General features: G+C 48.2%; 1 protein-coding gene across 2 annotated transcripts in view; it reads left to right on the top strand.

The window, feature by feature from the left end:
• VPS35L (VPS35 endosomal protein sorting factor like) overlaps positions 1-26884 on the top strand; it is a 109105-nt gene extending 82221 nt beyond the window's left edge. The window contains exons 27-31 of one of the 2 annotated variants that reach the window (XM_074346257.1): positions 4498-4637; positions 12129-12294; positions 19572-19690; positions 25487-25633; positions 26318-26884. In XM_074346257.1, the coding sequence (XP_074202358.1) occupies positions 4498-4637; positions 12129-12294; positions 19572-19690; positions 25487-25633; positions 26318-26416 (671 nt within the window). In that variant the 3' untranslated portion in view covers positions 26417-26884. The other variant, XM_074346258.1, reaches the window with a different exon arrangement.
• The last annotated feature ends 194 nt before the right edge of the window (positions 26885-27078 follow it).

Below are 27078 nucleotides of genomic sequence, written 5' to 3'. Positions count from 1 at the left end.
AAAGATAAATATTTTTTTAAAGTTAGGTTTCCAAGTCTAGTCTAGTTCAATACACTTAGGGTGGGGCCTGTGAACCCAGATACATATTTTAAATAACAGTATTATTCAGATATTATTCATGTACCATAAAATCTATCTTTTTGAAGTTTACAATTCAGTGGCTTTTAGTATATTCAGATTTGTGTGACCATCATCCCTAAGGCCAGAACTTTTTCATCTCTCCAAAAGGAAACCCCAGGCCCATTAAGCAGTCACTCCCTATTCCCCCTCCCACAAGCTCCTGCCAACCACCAGTCTACTTTTTGTTTTGATGGATTTGCCCGTTCTAGTTTTTTCATATAAATGAAATCTTACAGTGTAGCTCTTTTATGACTGGCTCCGTTCATTTAGCATAATGATTTCAAGGTTCACCCCTATGTAGCACGAATGTACATATGTATGTAGCATCCGTGTAGAATTGAAGAAACCGCCAGATTATTTTGCAGGGTGGTTGTACCATGTTCCATTCCTACCAGTAATGTCTGGGGACCTGGGAACCTGTATTTTTACAAAGATCTTGATGATTCCTATGATAAAGCAATTTTGGAAAACACTGTCTCCGAGAATCGCACGGTCCCTCTTACTGTGAATGCGGTGGACCGAGCACACACACCCAGTACCCGGCAGTGCTGAAGGACATGTTCATCACTCTACAGAAAACAGCAACAGAATGCTGCTCTGCAGAGAAGTCAGCGCCCCAAGAAAAAGGGTCTCAAGCAGAATGAATTCCTCTGGAGTGAGATCAGCCAGGCTTGCATGGTTTTTTTTGTTTTTAATTTTTTTTTTGAGATGGGATTTGGAAAAGAAATCTGGTTGTCCCATGAAAACTCAGAAGAGTCAGATGGAGGAAGGCATAGCATGGGAAAGCCAGTTCATATACATGCTTGTTCCTTCCTCCAGTAGAACCAGGATAATAATTTTTATGAATCGAAATCTAATTTCTCCGTGTTCTGTTTCTTAAACAAAAAAGAATCTAACCTATTTTATCTGAAATTGTCTTCTTTGACTTTTAATAGCTACGAAATAAAGTGTTATATGCTGTGGGGTACATAGAGGTAGAGATAATGTTATACACATGAAACTTACATAACATTATAAACTAACTTATGTTTTTAGAAGGTGTTATGTGCTATCGACGTGATTATTCTGAACTCTAAACTGAGGAAAACCTGTTTTCATACACTGTAGGGTTTGAGTTGTAGTCACTAAGACAAGATTGAGAAGTCTCCCAGACAAGATTTTATATAATGGGGGCCAGTCTTCTGAGGATCGAAATAAAAATCTGCTTTGGAACGTTTTCTGCCCCGACCCTTAAATCACTGTTTATTTTAGCCCCTTCCTTTGGACCGGGAGCGAAGTGGGACGGGTGTGAGGATCAGGGCGCCCGTCTCCGACCAGCTCTCTCTTCAATGCACCATAATAACAGGCACTTTCCTCAGGGCCGCTTGGTCACAAATACATAAATAGAATAAATAAAAGTTCTTTCAGGTCGTTTGGAGAAGAATTTTAGTTTCCGCAGAGAGAGGCTCTTCACCTTGTTTCATAATGGACTTAATGTGCCTGTAGAGCCAGGGGGACAGTGGGCTTTTCCTGTGGGAGGAAGGCAGCCAGACCTGGTGGAGCCCAGGCCTGCCTGGGTCCTGAGGGCACAAGGTCAAGGGTAGGTTCAGCTCTGTGTCTTACTTTTGTATTGTGGTAACGTTTACATGACATGAAAGTTAACCATTGTAACCATTTTTAAGTGTACAGTTCAGTGGCTTTAAAGGACATTCACAAGTCTGTTCAGACATCACCATTATGCATTTCCAGAACCTTTTCATCACCTCAAAGAAAATGAAACTCTGTACCCATTAAACGATAACTCTCTACTCCCCCCTCCCCATTCTGCTTTGTCCATCTGAATTTGACCACTCTGAGTACCCCAGACAGTTGGAATCAAACAGTATTTGTCCTTTTGTCTGACCTCTTTCATTTAGGATAACATGTTCAAGGTTCATACATATTTGTGTCAGAATAGCCTTCCTTTTTAAGGCTGAATAATACTCCTTTGTATGTGTGTACCGTATTTGGCTTATCCATTCATCTGTTGATGGATACTTGGGTTGTTTCCACCTTTGGGCTCTTGTAAATTGTGCTGCTGTGAGCATTCATGTACAAGTATCTGTGTGAATCCCTGCTTTCGTTTCTGTTGGGTATATGCCTGGAAGTGGAGTTGCTGGCAGATGGTAATTCTAAATTTAACTTTTTGAGGAACCACCAAACTGTTTTCCACAGCAGCTGCACCGGTTTAGATTCCCACCAGCCAGTGCATAAGGATTCCAGTTTCTCTACATCTTTGCCAATGCTTGTTATTTACTGTTTCTTTTTTTTTTTTTTCATAGTGGCCATTCTCGTGGGTGTGAGATGGTAGCTCATTGTGGTTTTGATTTGCATTTCTTTCATGATTAATGACATTGAGCATCTTTTCATCTGCTTGCTAAAAGCATTTGTATATTTTCTTTGGAGAAATGTCTATTCGGGTAACCTTTTGTCAGGTTACTTGTTTTTTCATTGTAGAAATTCTTTTTTATATTCTGGATATAAACCCCTTATCAGATCTGTCATTTGCAGATTTGTGTTTCTTTTAAAAAAAATCACGAATGAAATTGTGTTGCTCAGTGCAGGTAATGGCCTTTAAATCCTGCTCAGCTCAGTCTTTTACCATCCCTGGGCTACTGTTCACCTGGCCACTCACTTTTCGAGCTCGTTTCCTCATCTGGGCCTAGAAATAACTACCTTCCCCGTAGGACTGCTTGAGGACTAAGAAAATAAATTACCTTAAGACAGGGCTGAGGCTTTCCTCTGGTTCCCATGAATAGAGCCATTTACTCCTGTCTGGAGGCCAAGATCGAAGACCCTGCAGCTTTGGGCTCTTTCTGGGAGGTTTGGCTTCAGAGCCCCCCTAGCTAATCTTTCTGCCCAACCAGACCATGATCAGCTGCTTCGTGTCCCCTTTAGAGCAAAGCACGCCACAGATTCCCAGAAGGTAGGTGTTAATTAGTATGATCACATTGGTCTCATCACACTTACGTTGTCAGCTCTTGCCCCCTCTGTTTCCCCCTTCGTGCCCACAGTGCCCCGAAGGGTACCCGTTCACAGTTGGCAGTTAATAAACTTGCTTAGGTGAATGTGTTAAGGGTGTGAGTGCGGGGTCTGAGAGGCAGCCTGGGAAGGAAGCTCCTGAGAGTGTCTTTCCACACCGTGTATTTTCCTTTGAAGAAGGAAGAGAAGGCAAAACCCGACTCTCCAGCTTCAGACGCTTACTCTTCTCATTAGGGGCCGGCCTCTGTTCCCGGACGTGGGCGTTCGTTTCTACATCTGCCCCCTGGGGTGCTGGATGGGGTTCCAGCTTTGTCCCAGGGTGCCACAGACCAGTACAATGTTCTCTCTGCATCACTGCACGCCGTTTCGGAGTGGAAGTATACTTGGACCATGCAAATGTTTGATCTTGTCGGGTAGTTTAAAATTTCATTTGTCAGGTCAGTGTTTTGTCTCTTTTGACCCTGAGGCTCTTTCTCATGGTTAATGCTTTGGCACTTCTAGAAAGAACTCTCTCTCCCCGTCTCCATCTCATCCTCTACACACCCCTCCAGCCCTCCCCGTCTGTGTGTGTCCTCTGGTCTCTCCCTCTCACTGCCCCTCTTCCTCACTCCATCTCTCCTCCTCTCCTCACTCCTTCCTTCCTTTCTCTCTCTTCTTGTTTTACAGACTGTTTCATATTTCTTGAAGTATGTTCATTTCCCAAATGATCCTCTGGACCACTCACCTAATCAGGAGTCCTTAAAGTTGTGTGTGTGTATGTGTGTGTGTGTGCATTCCTTCAGACATTTCCATTGTTATTTCTTTAACCAACACAGCATGCATTAGAGTAGATTTGGACAGACCAGAGTTTGAGCCTGGGCTCCACCACCAGCACTAGCCCCTCCTGCGTACCCAGGACACTGTCACAGGGCCAGTCGTTTCTCTTCCGGCACCTCGTTTCCCATCTGTGAAGTGAGCCCCCTGGCAGCGCGTTCCTCCTGCGGTGAACAGGAGAGTTCAGTGAACCAGTTCTGGTTAAGGCTTCAGTTCAGGCAACTGTGATTTCTATGCTGTCTGTAAAAATTTACCACATGTTTTTTTTTTCACTTATCATCTAAAGCCAGTTTGACTGAGGTCCTTTGAGCCGAATTGCTCAAAGGAGGGAGGAGGGAAAGTAGAGAGATGGGAGGTAGCAGCTGTGCCCTCTCAACCGAAGGTTCCACCGAGTCCATGACAGTGTGCGGACGCCCCCTCCCGCACCTGCCGGATGTCTTGGGCTCTGACTTCCACGTACCCCCCAGGGCTGACATCCGGGTCGGCTCCCGGGCCGTGGGAAGGAGAAAGCTGACCCTGACTTCTTCTGAGTTCTCATACATGGACCTCCCTTCTGTCTTGCAGCTGATGCCTTTTTCAAAGCCGCCATAAGCCTTGTTCCAGAAGTTCCAAAGATGATTAACATTGATGGGAAGATGCGGCCCTCAGAATCATTCCTTCTGGAATTCCTCTGCAATTTCTTTTCTACTTTATTAATAGTTCCGGTACGTTTCCCCAGAAGACATGGAGGTGATGTCTTTCTCTGACCTGTTTTATGTACATTCTTAGCCCTAAAAGTGTGAGGACGTTCTGTCCATATCTGTGTTGGTTTTCTAGTCAGTTGTTTGAATTTCTCAATGTGTTTTCCATTCATTTTGTTTCCAGGATGTATTAGTCGAGGCTCTCTATATGGCCAAAGGAGTGTCATTTAGTGGTTAACGGCTTAGGCCTCCGGACCAAGATGTTTAGGGTGGAATCCCAGCTCCCCTTCCTCCCAGCTCTGTAGTCTTAGGCAATTGAGTAACATTACCGGGCTGCAGTTTCCTCATCTATAAAATGGGAATAATAGTATCTACATCTCTAGGTTGCTGTAAGTGAATATTAAGTAGGCAGATATACATACGTGGTTAGAACAGTGCCTTAGCATGTTGTAAACACTAAAAAGGTGGTGATGTTCTTTTGATGGCAAGTACCAGAAACCACAGCAAGACAGTGAAAGTTGAAGTCTTAAGTATTTTATTTTCTATATTAAAAATAGTATTCTGAGTCACCCATAGGTTTCACCAGGCTGTGACAAGGTCCAGGCACAAAACAGATTGGCTCCTGCTGGAGCCAAATAAACATAGGAATTTGGGGATGTACTTTAAAATAGTCTTGCTACAGCCCCCAGTCCTTTACCAAGAGTCTTGCTCAGTAGGTGGGTTTGGCCTCTGAATCAGCATTTTTGAAAGCTCTCTCATCAAGGCAGGTGTAGGTGGTCCTAGGATCACATTTTGAGAAACATTCCTCTGGACTCAGGGCATGAAAGAACCTCAGCTCCCATACGTACGGGGTTCCTTTTTTGGGGTGATAAAAATGTCCTAATGGGGTGATTGCACACTTTTGTGAATATATGAACAAACAATGAATTTGCATTTTGAATGGGTGAATTCTTGGGTGTGTGAATCATATCTGGGTGAAGCTGAGAAAACAGAAAGGGACTTGGCTCCCAGCTTTCCAAGTTCAGATCCCAAGTTCGCTTGAGAGAGGCAGGGATGGTCAGGAGGCTGGGATGAAATCGAGGATGCTTCTCTCATTGTTTTCATATCTTCTTCTTAGTACTTTATAATCAATTTCTCTCTCTTTTGGATATATCCTAGTTATTTGTCAAGTGGCAAAATCAAGGTTTCTAGTGAGGAAATTGATCAATGCCATTGTTCATTGATTAATTAGATGCATTTTCATTCTGCATGCAGGGTTTTCTCTGTTAAAAATCATTGAAACTTTGTGTGTGGAGTCAGAAACTTGTATTCAGTCCTGACCCAATGACTCAACAGCCTTGTGGCCTTGAGAAAGTTTTGTAGCTCCTCAGAGCCTCAATTGTCACCTTTCTAAAATTCCATCCAAATGTATACCTTTGCAGGGCTGTTGTGAGGTTGACTGAAATGATAGGAAAGTGTTTTGTGAACCAGAAGCTCTGTCCCTGGGGTTACAAACTGATGACCAGTGGTTGGAATCTAGCCCGGAGATACACATGTTGGTCACATCATGATGGAAAACATTTGGAACGAATTACCAACATGTAAAAATTGGTGGATCACAGAAAAACCCAGATTTTTCAGTTCCTTGTGAAAAATTATGTCCTGCCATGTGGGGCCTGTGTTCCCCAATCCGGCCAGTTGGCTACAGCTGGAAGGCAGCTGCCAAGTTCTGGGGGGGCATGTGCACCCTCCCCAGGTCTCCTGGACACCTCCAGACCCACTAAATCTGCTTCTTTTGCCTACCTGGCCCCTTAGGCATTCAGGGGAACACCCCTGGTCTCAACAGACTTGATTCTTCCTCGTATCATTGCTCAGGTTTCTGCCAGGATTTACTCTTAATGAGATGAAGAGTAGCCACAGTTTGTGACTCTTGGCTGGGTGCCCTGTGCCAGGCTGACCCCCTCCGTCAGCACTCAGTCTCTGTGAAAACTCCCCCAAGCCCTGCAGGGTAGGAGTCATCGTGCCTTTTCCACTTAAGGAAACCTGGAGGCGGAGAGGCCATGCGGCCCTCCTGGGGTCATGCAGCTGGTAAGCAGCAGAGCTGGGAAGTCCTCCAGCGCCTGTCCTGCACAGTCTGTGCCTGAAACATTTGCAGTGGGCTTTATCTGCTTAAGGTTGTTGAGATTTAACAGCCCTGCTTTCCTCCTACAGGATGCAGCGTAGTAAGTACTGGCTGGCTTTGCGGATGCCCGTCGACATTCAGCCTTAATAGCCAAGGCTGAGCGCTGAATGAGCTCAGAGGCCAGGGGGTGGTCCTTACAGGAACCACATCTCCTTCAAGGAGGTTAAGCATGAGACAACTCCCAAGTCCCATTTCTGCGTGGTTCACATTGTACCTTTCGTGTCACAGCTTGTTTTTATTTCTTTAAATTTGATTTTATTGTTGTAAGGACATTTAACATAATTTACCCTCTTAACATAGCTTTAAGTGTACCATACCATATTGTTGACTCGAGGCACAATATTGTACAGCACATCTCTAGGGTTACTCATCTTGCTTAATTAAAATGTGAAGCTCGTTGATTTAGTGACTCCCCATTTCCTCCTCCTCCTGGGCTTGAATTCTGGTCTTTGGTTCTATGAACATGACTATTTTAGATGCCCTATAAAAGTGGAATCATACAATATTTGTCTTTCTATGACTGGCTGACTTCACTCAGCATAATATCCTCAAGGTTCATCCAGTGCTGTCGTGTATGATAGCATTTCCTTCCTTTTTAAAGGCTGAGTAGTATTCCACTGTACACGTATACCATATTTTCTTTATCCATGTATCTATCAGTAAACATTTAGGTTGCTTCCACATCTCATCTGTGGTGACAGTCCTACAATGAGTGTGAGAGTACTAATCTCTCTTTGAGATCCTGATTTCAACTATTTTGGATAAATACCTGGAGGAAGGATTGCTGGATCATACGGTAGTTCCATTTTTAATTTCTTGGGGAACCTCCGTACTGTCTTCTATAGTGGCTGTACCATGTTGCGTTCCCACCAACAGTGCTTGTACAAGGCTTTTTAAAGAACGGGTTTGAAAAGCTTTGATTCATTTTATTTAGGAAAAAATTGAAGTCATTTTAGACCAAATAAAATACCTGACCTACTTTATTCTTACTTACAAATGCAGAAGTAAACATTCCCCCAGGACAGCCCTCTCTCCTCAGCAAGCAGTGTCACTTTTGGAGCATTCTGAAGCATTCTGCTTTGGTGTTAGTAGTGGTCAGCCTCTTGGTAGACTGCAGACCAGTCTTCTCTATATAATTGAACTAATGCATTTCTTTTAACATTTGATAGGACAAAAAAATAGAATAATTGAACAAGTTCAGTGTTGCCACTTCGGAGGCCTAGTTTTGATTCAGTTGAAATTTGTAGGCAATGGAAATGTTATTACCGTCAGTTTTCTGGCACGAATCATCAGGACACAGCAGGGAAATGTCTTCTCTACTGCTTATCTTCGTGAAAGGCCCAGCCATCAGCATAACATGATGTCCAGGTGCTAAGCTTCATTCATTCTGTCTACTCTGCAAATATTCTTTGATCTGGGAATGGAGGAATGAACAAGAGAAATGTGGACCCACTCAAGAAGACAGACACTAAGCAAATACGTACTTAACTGCAGTTGTATCAAGTGTCACAAAGAACTGCAGGGACCTCTGAAAAATCTCAAATTTGAAGGGAAGTGGGTTAGGGAAATTCCCTGAGAATGTGAGTCTTGAGCTGATCGCTAAGTGCAGAGGAGGAAGGAGGGGGAGTTCTGGGCAGAGGGAACAGCGTGGGTAAAGGCCTTGAGGTGGGAGGGGTCACCCAAGAGCACTGGAGGGCCTGGAAGAGAGCCATGGTGAGGAGCACCTAAGAGGCTAGAGGGACAGGCACTAGGGCTGCCAGCGAGGCCAGGGAGCTCTATAGACTTACCGACAGCCTCACGTCTCCATGGTGATGTCTCCCGCCCTCCCATCCCCTCCACATCCCCCCAGTGCCCCTCTTTCCTTTCGTGCCCTTCCTCCCAGCCCTGCTGATTTCTGGCTCCTTCTCTCCCTCTCTCCCTCCCTCCCTTCCTTCCTTCCTTTCTTTTTTTTCTGTTTTTTAAAATTGAAGTACAGTCAGTTACAATGTGTCAGTTTCTGGTGAACAGCATAATGTCCCAGCCATGCATATACATACATATATTCGTTTTCATTTTTTTTTTCATTAAAGGTGATTACAAGTATTGAACATAGTTCCATGTGCTATACAGAAGAAACTTTTAAAAAATCTATCTTTATATATCTGGCTCCTTTTCTAAAGGACTTTAATATTTATTCAACATGCTTATATACCTCTTACAGTGAGCCAGCCAGCAGTTCACAAATATTCACTCCAAACAAGCCTGCTATTATCCTCATTTCACAGAAGCAGACCCTGGCACAGGGAGGTGAAGTGACCTGCCCAGGGTCGCCAGCTAGTCTAAGTGTCCAGGAAAGAGAGTTCCAAGTCAGGATGTGTGTGCTCAGCGCTGCCTTCACTGCCTCTCTCAGCTCTCTGGGAAGTTAGTCATTTCTAGGGGATTCCTTCTCCCAAGGAGTGACATTGAATGGAAAGATTCCCGCCAACCAAGGACCCAAAGGGATGTTGTGAATGATGGAAGCCAAGCCTCCTTTTCATCCAGCTGAGAGAGAGAGATTTGAGTCTTTCCCAGGTGCCCCTTGGGAGCCCCCTTGGGAGCCCCCTTGGAAGCATTTGTTTGCTGTAAGGGAGACCCCAGGGGAACCTTTTCCCGCTTGGATTGCCAGCTGAACCCAGGATCTTTTTTCCTTCTTAAAAAAAAAAAAAAATCTGTGTTTGCCTTGCTTCAGTTGCTGGCACTGAGCCATCAAAGTACAATTTTCTTTTTTTTTTTTGAAAATGTTAACAACCACTGAAGCGTGGATATCATGTGGAGAATTTTTTCCTTGTAGAGAAGGTTGGAAATAATCTCTTGGTCTCTTCGGTCGTGAACAAAAGCTCACGGAAATGGCTTGCTACAAGCCTTCATGTCTGCGTTACCCCTTCCTCCACCTTTTTGAAGCTGTGTTGAATGCTCTCTCACGATAGTTATGGCAGTTTGTGTTGAAATTAAGTTACTGGAACATTCAGATTGTTGTCGCTTTCCAAGGCAGATCCTGAAATAAAATATATTTTGAGCATCCACATAGCAGAACGAAATAGCCTAGTTAGAAACAGCTGTTAGCAAAGAAAGGCAGTAGGACGTTGCCAGCTGAGACTGACTCTGGAAACGGGAGGCAGACCACGGCGTGGGCAGTTTGCATGTGTAGAGTTAGAGGTATTCAGACTTCAGATCATCACGTGCCCTTTTCGTGCCAGTGTCCTAGCAGCAACTCCTGGAGATGTTAACAGCTGTACAATACACTTCGCACCCCTCCACCCTCATTCTTACCCATTGAGGGTATCGCTGCTGTTTATCCACACATGGGATTACATAGCTGTTAACTCCCACCTGCCTCGGTTAGAGCTTCTCATACTCCATGCCTGAATCCCGAATAGCAGCCTCTGTGTGTACCTTCTCCCAGCTAGCCAGCCGCATCAAGTCCGAGGCATGCCTCATTCATCTGTAGAGAGGAGAGGCAGTGTAAATAGAGTATCAGCAGTTAGGAATGTCCATCCTGGAGCCAGATTGCCAGAGCTCAAATCCTGGTTCCCCTGTGCACCAGTAGTGTGGCTCATTTCCCATCTGTGAAATACGGAGGGGGAGTGTCATAAAAGTATCTTCCTGGAAAGTAGAAAACCTATAGTAGCTTTCATAGCTACCATAAAAGTTACTGTTGTCATTTGTTTTATAGCCACCTCAGTGCCTGGCACATGGGAGGTGCTCAAAAAATGTAGTCTGTTCAACATTATTTACCTACCAGGTGCCTGCTGTATACCCAGCACTGTCCCAGGAACCAGTGTGTCCCCCAGGCAGTCCTGGCAGTGTATTATTGGACAACACAACAGATAAAGTACTTGTCCTTCTGGAGGTTATAGGCTAGGATGAAAAAAAGATGATCCAAGAGATACTGTTGGATGGTTCGCTAAAGGAATAAATAAGGTCGTTTCAGATGGTGAGAACTGCTCTGAAAACATGAGACAGATGACTTGACATAGAGACCAAGGGCGGGTGAGGGGCTCTGAATGGATGATCGGGAGGGCCTTGTGAATTGCTGACAGTCAGATGACATCTGGAGGCCCAAGTCTTGAAGATCAAGATTCCAGTTGGGGGAACAGTTGGGCCAGGAGGCCGGAGCACTCTTAGCATGTCAGCTGCCTCCCAGAGCATCCTCGGCCCTTCCGTCTGATCTGTGTGGGAGTCTGGCATCTGGAGAGCGCGTCCTTGGGGCTTCCTTCTGTCCGGTTTCCAACTGGTTCAGCCAGTGGGAGGTACTGACAGTGGGTTGGAGGGCAGGAGGAGAACGAGGTCATTGGGGAATTTGTCCCCCAGGGCTTGCTGCCATAGTTTGGCAGTGGCTTTGTTCTTCATTCAAGACCATGGCTGCTGCCAGGCGGCCTCCTCCAGCCTGTGCATGTTCCAGTAACTCCTCTCCCCACCGCCCGCTTTCAGCCCGAGGATGGTAGCGGCTTCCCTCTGTTGCCAGGCCCTGGGTGCCTCATCTTTCCTCACTATTTCCCTTCCCTCTGATAATCCTTCATTCAACTGCTTAACCCTTTAGAGTGTGCCGTCTGTGTCCGGCCAGGACCCTGAGCAGTCTAACTGGTCCTGGGGGCCTTAAAGGTGGCGCTAGACTGAGTGAGGGGCAGGACGCACCTGCTGCGGCGATGGCAGCAGGAGCCGGGCATTTATTCTCCACGGGAAGAGAAGTCTTTGGAGGGTGTTAAGCAGAGGAGCAGCATAATCCCGTGTACCTTTCTGGGGCTGAATTGAAGCTGCTGATTCTTTTGCTTCCAGCACTGATTCAGTTTAGCATCTGAGAACTCTTACAAGCTCTGTGTGGGACTGTCTCCTGGGTTCTTCCTTTCCCAGGAGAGGATCCTCGGTTTAGCTGTTCACGTTGTTGAACACCCTAAAGAGGGAGGCTGTGTTTGAAAGCCAGTGCCTTTGGCGGTGACAGTGGTCATTTGGGGGTTTGCCCGCGGTGGGCGGCTTTCTGCTGTGCCACCTGCTGTGAGGCCTGCAATCTAGCTTTTGTGGTTGGAGGAACGAGGCTTTTTACTGTTATGCACATAAGAGGAAGGCTGTAATTTTGGAAACAGGCCATTCAGCTGACAGGTAACTTTGCTTTCTTTCCTCAGACCCAAAGCTCTCAAAGCTTGTCTCCCCCGACCGGAGCGTGTTGCTTAGCGGGGTTAACGACATTTTGTCATTTTTCTCTGTGTTGTTCAGCCAGAGGTGACACTCCACTAATTTCGCTACAGCTGCTGAAGAGAGGGGACCTGGGTTTCTGTCTTGATTTTGTTACCTCCTGCTTCGTATGTGGGATTATTTATCCTTTTTTGGTTCTCCACTAGGATCATCCTGAACACGGGGTCCTGTTTCTTGTTCGAGAGCTGCTCAACGTGATCCAGGACTACACCTGGGATGACAGTAGTGATGATAAAATCCGCATCTACACCTGCGTCCTGCACCTGCTTTCCGCCATGAGCCAGGAGACCTACCTCTACCACATAGACAAAGGTAGCCGGGTCCCCGGCCAGACTGCACTGTGCTTGAATTTCCTGAATGTCAAGTGCAGTGTTCTCATTTTTTCTTTTATTGAATCCCCTTGTGTGTTACCTACCATGAACTTCTAGTGCAGGGTGTTGATAAATTTGCCCAATTTAAGAATTACCTGGGGCAACTCTTAAGAATACAGATTCCCGGGCCCCACCTGTCCCTTCTAAATGAGAATCCCCAGGAAGAGGCCTGAGACTTTGTATCTTCAACAGTTGTATCTTTAACAAGCATCCAGGATCATTTTGGGAGATAGGCGCTTTTGGATCGGTGCTGTCTTCGGTGTGCTACAGGATAGCCTAGAATGGTGGTTAAATGTGCACATGCAGGAGCTTCATGCCAGGCCAGTGCCTGACCGGTCTCAGGTGGGTCCCGGCCCGGACCCTGAGATCGGGTGCTTGGAGGGGGAAGGCGGCCTTGCTCCGCTACGTGCAACCAGCCAATTTGAACTTGCTGCTACAGGTTTGGGAGCCGCCTCCTCATGTCTTCGACGTAACACAGGACAGCCCCAGTCCCAGACCTCTGCCCCCTGGGCCGAAGCATCTTCCTGCTTGTCAGACCCTCACTTCCCATGTTTGGTTTCTGAAAAATGGCCCTATGGTTCAAAGTGCTTTGGCCAGGAAATGTACTGCAGGGTTTAAGCAACTGTCTCTACACCTGGACACTCCAGGGAACAGATGTGCAGTTCTAAGGATGGCCTTCTGTCCTACCCCTCAGAGGCTTCCTCCGGCTGGGAATCGGGGGCTGATATTACTTAAAGATGTGATGTAGGGAGGCTGGTTGATGTCAGTGATGCTAGGGGCTCCCACAGTCTGAGCCCCCCCTGCGTGCCAGACTCCATGGGCCTCTTTGTCCTCTAATCCTGACAGCATTATGAGGAGCACAGGCATCCGTGTCCCCGTCTTACATATGAGCAAGGGGAGACTCAGAAGGACAGTGTGGTTTTACCAGCCACACGGTTTCAAGGGCTCATGGCCAGTTAGTGCTGGAAGTGCAGTTCCCTGTGGGATGCGTGTTATGCTGCCTCCTTGACTACAAAGTGACAGTGTTTTAATTAAAGTAAATCATGTTACACATACACAATAAACCATAAAGCTCAGTGAATTATCACACAGTGCACACACCCTGGTAACCACCACCCAGGTCAGGAAATCAAGCATTACTAGTCGCCTGGAAGTCCCCTGCATGCCCCCACCCAGTCAGCACCACCACTTTTCCTCTGTAAAGCTACACTGCTCTCCTGACTTCCAGCATTACAAATCAGTCTGTCAGGTTTTGATTTTTATGTAAATGGACTCGTTTAGCAAGCGTTCTGTGGTGTCTGCCTTCTTTCACTCAGTGTTATGTCTGTGAGATTCTTCTGTGTCCTGTGTAGCTGCAGTTCATCCTTTTGCATTGCTGTATAGTATTCCTCTGTATGAATGAGATGGAATTTGTTCATTTCCCTATGGATGAACAGCTCTGGGCTGTTAGGAGTAGTGCTGCTGTGAACATCCCTGAATATGTAACTCTCAGGATGCACTTCTGTCAAGGACGTGACTGTGGAAGTGCCAGCTTGTGGGATTTGCTGTGTTCAGCTCCGGTAGATACTGCCTCAGTTTTCCACAATACTTACACCCCTTGACACTCCCGCCAGGCGCACTTGTTCCCTTGACGTGGCCAGCCTTGTTCATTTCTCTGGCAGCTAATGAAGTTCAGGTCCTTTTCCTATATTTGTGGGCCTCTTATTTCCTCTTTTGTGAAGGGCACACGGAGGGCTCAGAACAGTAGAGAAACTTCTGAGGACCAGACACTGGCGTGGCAGTGGGTCTGTAAACCCTAGAACCCTGTACCCGGAGCGAGCCCGCTCCTCACTCTTCTCTGCCTTAAGTGGATTCACTGAATCCTCTGTCTACACAGCACAGCAGGGTGGACTGTAGGAGCCAGAGCACGAGCGCAGGGAGGGCGGCTATGTTTGACAGGCAGAGACTTGTTTTCTAGCTTTTAGAGATGAAAACAGGAGGGTGGGTTTTCTTTGCTGCCTTCTTGGCCCAGCTGTGTTTACTCTGGATGCACAATTGTGACCTGACAGTTGTCTCAGTAGGAGAGAGTCAGGGGGCGGGGGTGGGGCTTCATTTTCTCATCCTGTCTCATTCTAGGCAGCCTTTTAGACAGTGTTGACACAGGTTTGAACTTTTGAAAAACTGGGGTCAGATTTTTTTTTTCATTGATGAAGGATGCCTCGGCTGTTTTCCTTCCAGATGAATAAGAAGAGGACATTCTGAGATTTCCCGGAGCAGTAGCTGCAGCGCTTGTGTCCACGCACGCGAGAGAGCGTGCTTGATGTGGAAGGGGAGCTATTCCTGACACGGAATGTTTATGTATTTCCTGTGCAGCTAGGTGCCTCGTTGGAGGAGTACTGCCCCGGGGGCCTGTGGGAAGCCACCGTAGCGCCTTCCCTCCTCCACGCGCTTGCCAGGCCCTTGAAGCATTTGGGGTACTGACCTCAGGGCCAGACAGATGCACAGATCCTGGGCTGTTTTTAGTGGCCGTTTGCCAGGGATCTTATTCCTCCCCCTTGTGGGCCCCCGTCTGGACTCTCAGGCCCACTCTGCACTCTGGCCTGACCCATTACTTCTAACTCTCAAATTCACCCTTTCCACCCTCCCTCCCTGCCTTCCGCCCTTGTCACCAAGCGTTAGCATGAAAACTCCCTTCCCCGCTCCTGACCCCCTTTTACACTTTCTCTGATGAGTTCAACCTTCAGGGCCCAGGCTAGCTCTCCCTAATTCCTGAATTCCATCCTGCGCCTAGATTTGAGGATCTTGTGACCCTGTGCCGCCCTCTCCCGACGTTCAGCACGCGCTGTTGTAACTGCCTGTTTGTCCACCTGCACCTCCTTATGGGCTGTGAGCTCCATGAAGGCAGGACCAGGCTGGCCTGTTCCCCACCAGGTCGCCAGCTCCTGGACCCTGGCACAGAGCAGGCCCTCGTTCAGTAGGGTTTGTGCGCATGCGTGTGGGTGTGCATGGGTATGTGTGTTGCGTGTCCACGCACGCCTGCAGGTGAGCAGCCTGCTGTGAACACACCTCTGGCCCCCCTGGGCAGGAAGCCTGAGCTTGGGTGGCTGGCCAAGGCGGTCCTAGACCTTCTCTCTTCTCTACTGCTGCTGGGCTGGTCTGAAAGAGTAGATTCCAGCTCAGAGTGAGCCTGGGGTTTATGTCAGCAACTGCCCTCGTCCTCAGCGGTGGACTGACACGTTCCTTCACCAGCTGCAGTTTTATCAGCCTGCAAAAGCAGATGCTGGTGAATGGCTGAATCAGATTCTTTCTCTTCTTACAAGAGTCACTGCCATCCTCCGCATCACGGACAGCAGTTGAGACACAGCAGCCAGAGCCAGAGCCGTCTCAGGAATCCTGGGCCGGATGCCTGTGGCCCCGGCAGCCCACCCCCAGCCTGTGTCATGGGAACCGCCGCAGAGGCACCGGCGGCCCGGGAGAGTGCTCCCCCGGAGAGTCCCCTTGAACAGGCAGCTCAGGCCTGGAGGAGAGGTTTCCTGCAGACAGATGCTGGGGGGCGAGGAGACCAGTTGTTCTCCTTCTCGGGCGATAAGTCCACAACCTGCTTACAAATGGTTCAGCCAAAAAAAAAAAAAAAAAAAAGTGTTTATCTGTCTGTGTGTGAGAGTGTTGTGGAGATAGCAAGTCAGAGAGCTTGCACAGAAGGGGCAGAATGGTATCAACTGGGGACGCTGGGTGAGCGATAGGCAGGTGTTCAGTGTACTGTTTTCCCCACTTTTCTGCAGCCTTCACCTTTTTTAGACTAAAAAGCTAGGATAAATGGAGGAGTTGTTATTCTTTAAAGAGCAATCAGAAATATCCATGAAGTATCTCTGAAGTTAGTAATTAAAATACTCATTATAATAGTTAATTGTTTTATCAATTAACTAATCACTGTATGGTTATACCTGTCCCATTCCCCGAAAGGTTCAAGGCAGATTGCAGGAAATATGCAAAATAATAACATATAGTTTTTCAAATTGAAAAAATTGGTTCTTAGGACGTTATCACTTAGGAAATACATGTAGATATATATCTGTGTGCTGTATATATGGGGCTTTCCTATGTATACTGTTTTGTTATTTTTTATTAATAGTATATTGTAAATATCTTTTAGTAACAGTGTATTGGAGCAACAGTACAGTGTAGCATGTGGTAGTTAACAGCTGTAGATCATATACTTTTATTGTCTTCGTGATATTTTATTTAATGCTAATGCCACGGAGCATTTAATCAAGACTCTTGGTAGACATTTATATTGCTTCTCCTCTCACCAGTATATACAACATTTATAATGAACGTACACTGAACATATAGTGAACATTGCTCTTTATAATGAAACAGTGAACATCACATACATGCATCTTTGTACACCTGTGGAGTGATTTTCTTAGGCTAAATCCCTTGGGAGTGGTTTTCCCCAGTCAAAGACCTATCAAAGGCTTTCTCTGTACTAAAACTTTTTTTTTCTGAGTAAAATAGAAATAGTTTTAAAATATATATAGCATAAAATTTACCATTTTAACTATTTTTAAATGCACAATTCAGTTTTATTGAGTATATTTGCAGTGTTATGCAACCATCACCATTATCCATTTCCAGAATTTTTTCATCATCCCAAACAAGCTCTGTACCCGATAAACAATAACTTCTCATTCACCCTCCCCCTTAGCCTCTGGTGACCCCTGTTCTACTTCCTGTCTTTGTGAATTTGCCTCTTCTAGGTACCTCACGTAAGTGGACTCACACCGTCTTGGTCCTTCTGTGCCTGGCACATCTCACTGGTCCTAATGCTTTCAGGATTCATCTGTGTTGTAACGCATATCAGAATTTCACTCCTTTCCATGGTTACCCGTTGTGTGGATAAACCACATTGTGCTTGTCCGTCCATCCATCAGTGAACAAACTTGGGTTCTTTCTGCCTTTTGGCTGTTGTGTATAATGCTGCTTGAACATTCGTGTACAGTTATCTGTTTGAGTCTCTGCTTTTACTTCCTTGGGCATATGCATCATTGGAGTTGCTGGATCATAGGACAGTTCTGTTTAACTCTTTGAGGAACCACTAAACTTTTCCACAGCAGCTGTACCCTTTTACATCCCCACCTGCAAAGCGAGAGGTTCCCAGCGTCTCCACGTCTTCATCAGCACGTCTCACCCTCCTTTTGTTTTGTTGTTGTTTTTAGTAACAGCTGTCCTAATGGGTGCCAAGTGGCTCCTGGACATTCCTTACCTATTTGCAAACTCTTACGTTCCCACCAGTAGCTTTCCCAGACCTACATCAAAACTAGGTATTATTCTTTCTCACCTTTGTTAGTCTGACAGGTGATGTTTTTTAAAAAAAATTCTGTGGTTTTAGTTTTCTGTACTTTGATTACTGGTGAAGTTGAATTTTTTTTCATAGAATTATAGGGCATTTAGATGTATTTTGGATGCATTGACTATTGATATAATTGCCCATTTTTCTACAAGTGACCCCAGTAGGGTCACTCTCTTTAAAGCTTCGAAGCCATCCCTGCACGTCGTACCTGGCTTTTCTCGTCTTTATGGCCGTTGCCTGTTCTGTTACACGTGGTCCCTGGTTCTGTAGCTTGTTGCCAGCAGTCCCGTGAATAGTCTGTGCGGCCCCAACAGACAGCTCGTGACTCTGATCCTGATGGGGCTGTCCACTGTGGCCCTCACGCTCCACCTCTCCCATCTGCAAGCTCAGCCGAGTGCCACGTGTCCCCCACCTGTGTCACCTCTTGTTTGCATCACACAACTGTGACCTCATAAATCGCTTTTGAATCGTGTATGCCTGAGAGACAGGATCTTCTTCGCTTGTTCCTTAGCTAGGGGTGGTGATGAGTCGGACCAAGAAGAGCACAGCAAATTACATTCCAGCAGATGAGCTAAGCTGACTCGGTTTATTGAAGATGCCTCTAAACCATGAACTGGATTAGCACTGTGTGTATGTGGCCGTGTAAGCACCGCCACACCCTCCCGAGGCACCTGCATGGCCTCTGGCTTATCAGATGTCACGGCACCTGGGACTGTGGCCAAATTTTAGACCTCGGGTCAGAAATTTCAAAGACCACTGCACTTTCCCCTCCTTGACCATGTAGCACTGAGGGGGGCTGCAAGGCTTCTGCACTGAACTGAGCGCTTGTTCACTGCAGGTGGAAATGACTGTGCTCAGCCACATGCATGTCGGCGTTTGAGAGTTGGGGTGAAAGCAGTTTAAAAAGGATCTGGTGAGAAAAGGTGTGTAGGCCCATGTAGGTATGGAAGGAAAGAACTGATTTTGCAAGGGGGAGGTTGCAATTTTATTACAGACAATGACTTTGCAGCAGCCTGGCCCTGGCCCTGGCCCTGGCCCTCGGCTGCCCACCAACCACCCCCACCCCAAGAGAAAACGAGACCAAGAAAAGAAAGAACAACTTATGTGTCCACAGGAGGGACCAGCTGATACGGAAATAGCTCCGCCACATCTTATTAAGTGAAACGAGCAGAGTGCAAAGCAGCGCCCTGCAGAGTCTTTCCTTCCTCACCTGGAGGTCATGCTTCCTGCAAGGTCGGTAGGAAGGAAGGAGGAAGGGAGGTCAAACTCAGGCTGTCCTTGCAGGCTGATCTTTCTCTGGACAGCGGCTGTCACAGGAGGTGCCCAGGCAGAGAGTGGGGGACTTTTTGGTGAGAGGACTCAGGTTCACAAGAAAACACGGGGACCTTATGTTCCACCTGTGAGAGTTTTGAGGCTGAGTGATGGGGCAGGCAGCTGGGGGCTATGCTTAATAGCTTAGGCTTTGAAACGAACCTCCCAGTTTGGGAGCCTAGCTGGGACGGCCACCAAGCCTCAGTTTCCCCATCCATCATCCGTTGTGTGTGCTGGTTATGAAGGTTCTGCAGTAATGTATGTGGAGCACTGAGCCCAGCACCTGGTACACGGCTGCTCAGCATTGGCAGCTATTCTCATGGTCTCTGTGAAGCTTGTTGTCCCCTACTGGCTCAGGGGGGCACGACTTCCACCTCAGGTCTCTGGCTCAGACTGTCTAGAAGGCCAGGCATTTGCCCTGTGACTCCCTGAGGCCCCAAGCCCAGTGGGAAATTCTCGCCATTTCCACATGTCCTGTTGTGCGTTCCTGCCACCTGCTGACACCGCGTGCCATGTGGCTGCCTGTCCCTGGCCTCGGGCTTGGAATATCTCACTGCTCTGGTTTCTTCCATCAGTCGACTCCAACGACAGCCTCTATGGGGGAGACTCCAAGTTTCTGGCTGAAAACAACAAGCTGTGTGAGACGGTGATGGCTCAGATCCTGGAGCATCTGAAGACCCTGGCCAAGGACGAGGTAGGTGCCTCTGGCTCCCCGACCCTCGTCGCTCGCCCTGAAAGCAACTTCCCTGGGTGGTTGGACATTGGTTCGTGCTTCTGGGTAGACCATTCATTGAGGGCCCGGGGGCCTCTGGTCCCGCCGTGTTCTGCCTGCCTGGTGCCCCTGCTGCCCTTCTCGTCATTCAGGTCTCAGCTCAAGTGCCTCCTCAGAGTGGCCCTCCCTGACCCCATGTCACGTGGCCACCGCCCTCCTGCAAAACCTCTGTGCTGTCCCTGTGATGCTCGGTGTGTTCACTTGTCAGTTGCCTGCCTCCCCCCGCAGAATGTAAGCTTCATGGGACCAGACCTCGAGGCGTGGGTCTTGGAGACCTGCCTGTGCCTGAGACAGGGTCTCTGGGGTCCTTCTGTCACTCACCATGGCATCCCCACCTCGGACAGCTTGACATACAGGCATGTGGGCTAAATAACGACCTCAGTCCTTTTAACACCCACGACAGCCCTGGGACGTAGGTGCTGTGTTCATTCTCCTTGGCTCAGAGAGGTTTCCAGAGCCCCCGGTTTCCTCTGGTCATGACAGAACACGGTCCCCACCCAGATGCCCCGGCCTGAACTCTTAACCGTCGCATTGCCCTCCTTAGTCAAGGCCTTGCCAGTTATCTTTTAAGAAGTGGCATGTGGCTATTGCCCCACCACGACGGTAAGTTACATTTTCCCAGCCTTTATTATGTGTGAGTCTAGCTTGGAGAACTTTCGTCTAATTCTCACAACTGTCCAGTGATCCTTCTACACTTTCCAGATGAGGACACGGAGTCCTGGAGTGGTACTTATGGAATATGGCCAAGGCAGTCTTCTAGAGCCCGTGCTTTCATCCACAGAGTATATTCTTTTATCAGATGTTGCATCTGCCTTTTCAGAGCAGTTTTTCCACATTCTCCATATGATCCATATAGAATATTCTCCATATTTTCCATATGGATGATTGATTTCAGTATGATTCCATATTATAGTACAACCTCAGTAACTCCCTGATGCCCTTCCCCAGTCACTCCATTTTTGTAGCTTCAGCCCAAACACGTGGGTGACAGACAGATCCCAGAAGCCCTGTCTCAGGCTTGGCGGAGTTGGTCTTTCGGGCGTTGTGTTAAGGTTGATGCCTGTGGTGTCATCAAGGTGCGGAGGTTGGCAGGGACTCTGGAGTCAAAGCTGGTGCCTGACCTTTCTCTGCATCCTTCCCCTGGTCAGCTGGTCTCGGACTTTCTGCCGCCACGTGCCCCACACCTCGCCCCCGGGTCTTGCTCTTCACCACCCCGAGCTGTCTGCTTGCAGCTCTGAGCATTTCAGTTTTGTTATTCCCACTGAGCAAGAGGCAACCTGACAGCTCGTTCCTGATCTCATGTTGGCAGACTCCTGTTTCCTCTGACTGCCACTCACCCACCCACCAGTTGCCTTTCCCAAACCCAAGACAGATTCCGGACTGCTCGGTTTCCAGCCGCTTCCCAGCGCCCACTTCCTTCCCAAACCCAGAGTCTCTCTTTCCTAGGATTTGCTCCTATAACTCCCACCCCACCAAGCCCTTTGAAGATAAAATAAGATCAAACTGGATTTTTAATTTAGTTCTTATTTACTTCTAGGACTGTGTAGAATACCACTGTTACCCTTATCCCCTTCCCCACCCCACTCAAAACCAGAAGGATATTCTGTAGCTGCGGGTGCACACACACGTGACGTACATTTATGTCCTGGGTTCCTGTTCTCCCCAGACTATTCAAGCAAGTCCTGGAGAGAGTGGGATTTTTTTCTGGACTCCATTCCCTAGTGGCCTCTGCCAAGGTCAGGGGCACTGCAGGAAGGTCCAGCCTTAAGGTTAGCAGTCCAGAAGGCAGAGGAAAAATACAGAACCACTGCCGCCCTGGGGGCCCCAAGTACCTGCTAGCACCCTCTCTAGGGAGGGAGGATGTGGGCGTGTCCCGCTGACCCTGGGGACCTGCTGGGTGCAGGGCTGCAGAACTCTGGGAAAGTTAGTGCCAGAGGGCACTGGCTGTGGGTGGAGGAGGCAGCATCAGAACCCATTTCTTCAGGAACTGGTTTATCAAACTGGTTAGTATTAGAAGAGGTTAACTCCCCTTCTCCAACTGGAAGGCCTTTTTCGAATGCGTGTAAGCTTGGTCTCTGCGGTAGGTGGCTTTCGGGAGAGAGCCCTGTACCCTATAGTCGGGGTGGGTCCTTCACTGTCAGCTTGCACTGGTTACACTGACCGCGTGCCCTCTGCTCTCCCTGCTGTGGAGAATTCTTAGCCCCACCCCCCATCTTTACAACCGTGGGCTCTGGCTCCAGCTTCTTGCCTGGGGCCTCTGAGAACAGGGCAGTGTGTTTGACAAGATGTGCCCAAGAAACATGTGCCACGTGGCTTGAAAGTGCATTTCTTCACTCTGATGCAGCAGCTGGGTGTACTCAGGGGCGGCCGCCGACAGCATAAACGACCGTAGCCTGGGACCCCCAGGCCCACAGTAAAAATAGAGCCCAGAACCATATAATCTGGAACAATTTTATTTTCACATTGGCCTCTTTTTCTCTTGGGGGAGGAGGCGCTAATGGTGATAACAACTCTAAACAGAATTCTGAAAGAAGAGCAAGGCCGGAATGTTTCCGAAGAACATTTCAACTCACATAAATACCAGGGACACTCACTGAAAATGTCTGTCCGTATATGCACATTTATTAGGAAAAATATGGGTGGATGGAGCTGAAATGGAACATATCATCTTTCACTTTAACAACACACTGTGAAACTGGGCACAGGGGCCTCAGGGGTGGGGTCCTCGAGGGCCCGGTGCTGGGAGACCTCCCTTTGCCTGGTAGGGAGCAAAGCTTCGCCCTGTGAAAACCCCAGTGCTGGTGCCCGTGCTCAGTGTCTCATCTCTCAGCCCTGATCGCGGCCCTGCTTCCAGAATTGTCCTCTAAATCCACGAGAAGGAGCCAGCCCTGTTTTAATCACGAGCTTTATGAAGCCGTCTGGGTGTGGTGAAGCTGGGAACCATGCCAGACCCTTACAACTTCCTGGAAATGACAGTTCTCATGGGAAAAGGATGAAAAGAAGCTCTTTTCTATTTAAAGCCTCCCTGGAGTGAGGAGGGGGCTCGAGGCCCTGATTTGGTCCTCTTGTAATGTGTTCTTAGTTTTCCGGATCTTTGCACATTGGCGGCATGCTTTCTCATTCCCCAGACCCATCTCTAACAATTTCATCTCTAATGGGCTGTGCATTTAAAACACATTCGAATTGAGCTTGTAGGAAAAAATGCTGGAAAAGATACAGAATAATGAAATAGCCAGTGAGCTATCGTCTCCCTTGTTTGACTTTCTGAAACTCTCTCCCGCTTCAGTGAAGTGTAGTTAAAGGGCCTCTCTCGGGGAGACTTTTCAAGTTGGATTTGAGAGAATTTTCTATTAGTGAGGACCTCTAGATCTGAGCAGAACACAGGGGGTCCTCCTGTTCCCCAGGCATCAGATGAGGGCCAGTTTAAAAGGCGAGCAGCACGGGCTGGAGCCCACTGGATGATGTCTGCCCAGGCTCCCAACTGGGACGGAGCTCACTGACCAGAGGAACCCAGAGCGGGCAGTTGCTAGCCAGTTAATGAGTCGGTGCCAGGTAGGTGCCACCTTCTCTCCCCGTGTCCGCCGGCTTGGGACTGGGCAGCTGGACCCCACTCCTTGACGGCCGTGCTGTTCAGTCGGCTCGGCTGCTTCTGCGACGTCACCTGGCCCGGGCTATTGCCGAGGCAGGCTCTTCAGTCACTCAGCCACCCTCACCCAGCTGCATCGGAAGTTGCTCCTGGGCGGCTCATTGTGCTGTTTCCTCCTCCACTGGAGGAGGGGCTACGTTGGCTTAGCAGTTAGCATAGTTTGCTACTCCGTGGGCTCCACACGGGGAAGGATGGTTGGATGATGGACAGTTGGTAGGTTGGTTGGGAAAAGTATGTATTGATCTAAACCACATCACACCATTCCTACTTCCCTGGGTGAAACTGTGCAGGTGCATTGGGCAGACCTCTTAGCCGCTTCAGAATTTGGATCCCTAATGTGATGCTCACCGTGGGTGTATGGCTAACCATGGGTCTATCTGATAAACTGGAGAGGGCCATGGGAGGCTGTGGGTGCCAGCACGGGCTCCAGAGTTGGATGGCTGGACCTCAGATCCTCCCTCCGCATTTGCTGGCTGTGGCCCCTGAGCAAGTGCCTGAAGCTTTCTGACCTTCGAGTGCCTTATCTGCAAAATGGGCGTGCTCTGGTTTCCTGTCACGGCTTTAAGTCTCCACAGACTTAAAATAGCCCTCATTTCTGATCTTACAGTCTGGCGGGTCAGAAGTTGTGATGGTTGGGCCGGTTTCTCTGCTGTGGGTTTCCCAAGGCCAAAATGAAGGTGCTGACCGGCTGACTCTTACCGGGAGGCACTGGGAAGAACCCACTTCCCAGGTCATGTGAGTCGGTAGACTTCAGTTCCCTGTAGTTTAGGACTGAGACCCTGTTTCCTTGCTGGCCGTTGGCTATGGGTGGTTCCTTGGCTCTCAGCTTCCTTCTTCCATCTTGAAAGCCAGCACTGGTGGGTCATGTCCTTCTCATGCTTCGAGTCTCTCTGGTTTCCCCTTCAGCCTCATCTTTCCTCGTCTGCTGCTTGCCTCTGTCTCCAGCCTGAGAAAGTTCTCTGCTTTTTAGGGCTCAAGTGATTGGATTGGGCCCACCCAGCTAATCCAGGATTATCTCCCTAAGGTCCATACCCTTAATTACACCTGTAATTAAGTCCCTTCACAGCAGCACCTGGATTAGTGTTTGAATAACCAGGGGCCAGGGATCCTGGAGGACAGCTCTAGAATCCTGCCTACCTACCAAGGGCTGCTGTGAAGATTCAGTGAGTCGTGTGAAGCACAGAGCATCATACCTGACACTCTGTAAGGGCTCCCTGCCCGTTAGCTGCCAAGGAGCAAAGCAGATGCTCGAGGCTCCTGGCAGCCCTGATGTCTGCAGTGCCAGCCCAGAGCGCCCAGCAGGGATATCACAGGCCACACAGATGTGTGGTCTGACCTGGTCCCCTGTTAAGGCTCACCTGTTGGCTTGGACTGTCCCTGGTGCCTTTGTTTACCTCTGGGAGCTGGTAACCTTTCTCCTGGGCCTGTACCGTTTTGGAGGTTTTCCCTTTTTTGTCTTTGCCATGAAAAGCTGGGGTTCAGGTTTGTTCTACTCTTGACATTTTGGTTAGACTTTCCTTGTTTGAGTACCTTTCACATCAGATTATTTAGCAAGAGAGGAAAGATCTGGTGTTAGGAGTATAGAATGGTTCTCAAAAGCTGGGCATGGGCACCAAGCCTCGGGGACCATTAACATTGTTCATGGGGAGCTGGCTTTGGTCTTCATTACCAGCACCCAGAGGGCGGGAAGAGTGACTGAAATTTTGGGTGGCCTGAGGACACATCAGCCTTTCGGTTTTCACTTGTACTTGCATTAAAGCAAGAAGGCCCATCACTGCGGGGTTCAGTTTCATTCCTTGACCCCACGGAGCGCTGAGTCTCATGAGCGCATCACTGGCTTCTGCTTCCAGTCCACGGGAGATGCCCACGTGGGAGGCACAGAGCAGGGCTTCACTCTGTGAGCTGGTGTCACCTTAACTGTCCTACAGCCGAAGCAGCTGGGACTCGGGGAGGCTAAGCAGCTCACCCTCCAGAAGATCTGTAGTAGAGCTGGCCCTGGGACCCAGGGCCACGCCCACGCTGAACCGGGCCTGTGCCCCGGCGCCGGGAGTAACCTCCCTTTTCTGTTTCAGGCCCTGAAGCGCCAGAGCGCCTTGGGCCTCTCCTTCTTCAACAGCATCTTGGCCCACGGGGACCTGCGCAACAACAGGCTCAACCAGCTCTCCGTCAACCTGTGGCACCTGGCCCAGAGGCACGGCTGTGCAGACACCAGGACCATGGTGAGGCACTCGGGGTGGGGGGCCTCCCCAGGCACGGGTATCCTGGCCAGCGACACAAGCCCACAGGCCGGACACAGCTGGCCCCAACACGGCGTCAGGGCCTGGACATCAAACGGCCCCAGTCTGCCCTTCTAGAAAGGCGCCTGGCCCTACAAAGTACAGATGGCTTTCCATATCTGCAGGTCCCACATCCTCGGATTCAACCAACTGCAGATTAAAAATATTCAGGGGGAAAACAATTCTGGAAAGTTGCAAAAAGCAAATCCAGAATTTGCCATGTACCAGCGACTGTTTACATACCATTTACATTGTGTTAGGTATTGTAAGTAATCTAGAGGTGACTTCAACATACGGGAGGATGTATGTAGGTTATATGTAAATACTACACCATTATATATGAGAGATTGAGTAGCCTTGGAGTTTGGTATCAGTGGAGGGTCCTAGAACCAAGGGAGGACTGACAGTATTAAGAGTTAGTTCCCGCTGAATAAAAACCACACATACGGAAACATCAGTCATTCCTGGTGATTTTAAGAGCACGTTGTAATCTAAGGAGTCTCATTTAAAAACTGGTTTCTTCTGCCTTCTCTGCTAAGAAAGCATAAGCTGGTTTGTTGGAGCCTTGGGCCCCAAGGATAGAGAAGTACGAACAGAAAGGAGATGAGTCTTTCTCTTCGCTCCTAGGTGAAGACCCTGGAATACATCAAGAAGCGAAGCAAACAGCCAGACATGGGGCATCTGACCGAGCTGGCCCTCAGGCTTCCTCTGCAAACACGGACCTGACCCCAGGAGCCCTGGTACCAAGTCCAGAAAGACCTGTTTTGCTTTTCTTTTCTTTCTTTCTTTTTTTTTTTTATACACATGCAGACTGGTTTAAGCTCTGGCCTCTACCCAGATGATTCTGACAGTGAAGTGGGAACTGTCAAAGCATGCAAAGCCAATCCTGTTCACCCAGCACAGCGCCTGTTTCTTTGCACAAGTGGCCTTCAGACTGGCCTTAAGGGAGAAACAGAAGAATGCAAGTAACATCTTTCTCTTCTGGAAGGTGTTTTTTAATTGGGAAAAGAACTCTGAAAAGCAATCCACTCTGAAAGAGCCACTGTGCCCACTCCCTCATTTGCTTTCTATCAAAAGCAGCTCTTGACTGGGTTCAGAATATGTTAGTGGATTAAAGGAAAAAGCAAGGTTAAATATGAGACTCCCCGTGACTGGAAAATACACTGTAACTGAATAAACCTCCTGAAGCAGTTATGTTCATGACTGTTCATTTAATTACTGCTGACTCTCATCCAGAAGACAGTGTATCTAAACATACTGCCTGGTTTGTTTTGCAGCCGTAATTCTAAACGGCATATGAGTCTGTCTACTTCCTTACCAGTCTGGGGGGATCTGATCCTTGTGTACCACTGACGAGCTTCCACTGGCAGTTTATTTTCAGTCAGTAA

This window comes from Camelus bactrianus, chromosome 18, assembly GCF_048773025.1.
Source record: "Camelus bactrianus isolate YW-2024 breed Bactrian camel chromosome 18, ASM4877302v1, whole genome shotgun sequence".
Taxonomy (NCBI): domain Eukaryota; kingdom Metazoa; phylum Chordata; class Mammalia; order Artiodactyla; family Camelidae; genus Camelus; species Camelus bactrianus.
Note: the sequence above shows the minus strand (reverse complement) of the source record. Positions and strands in the feature narration are given on the sequence as shown.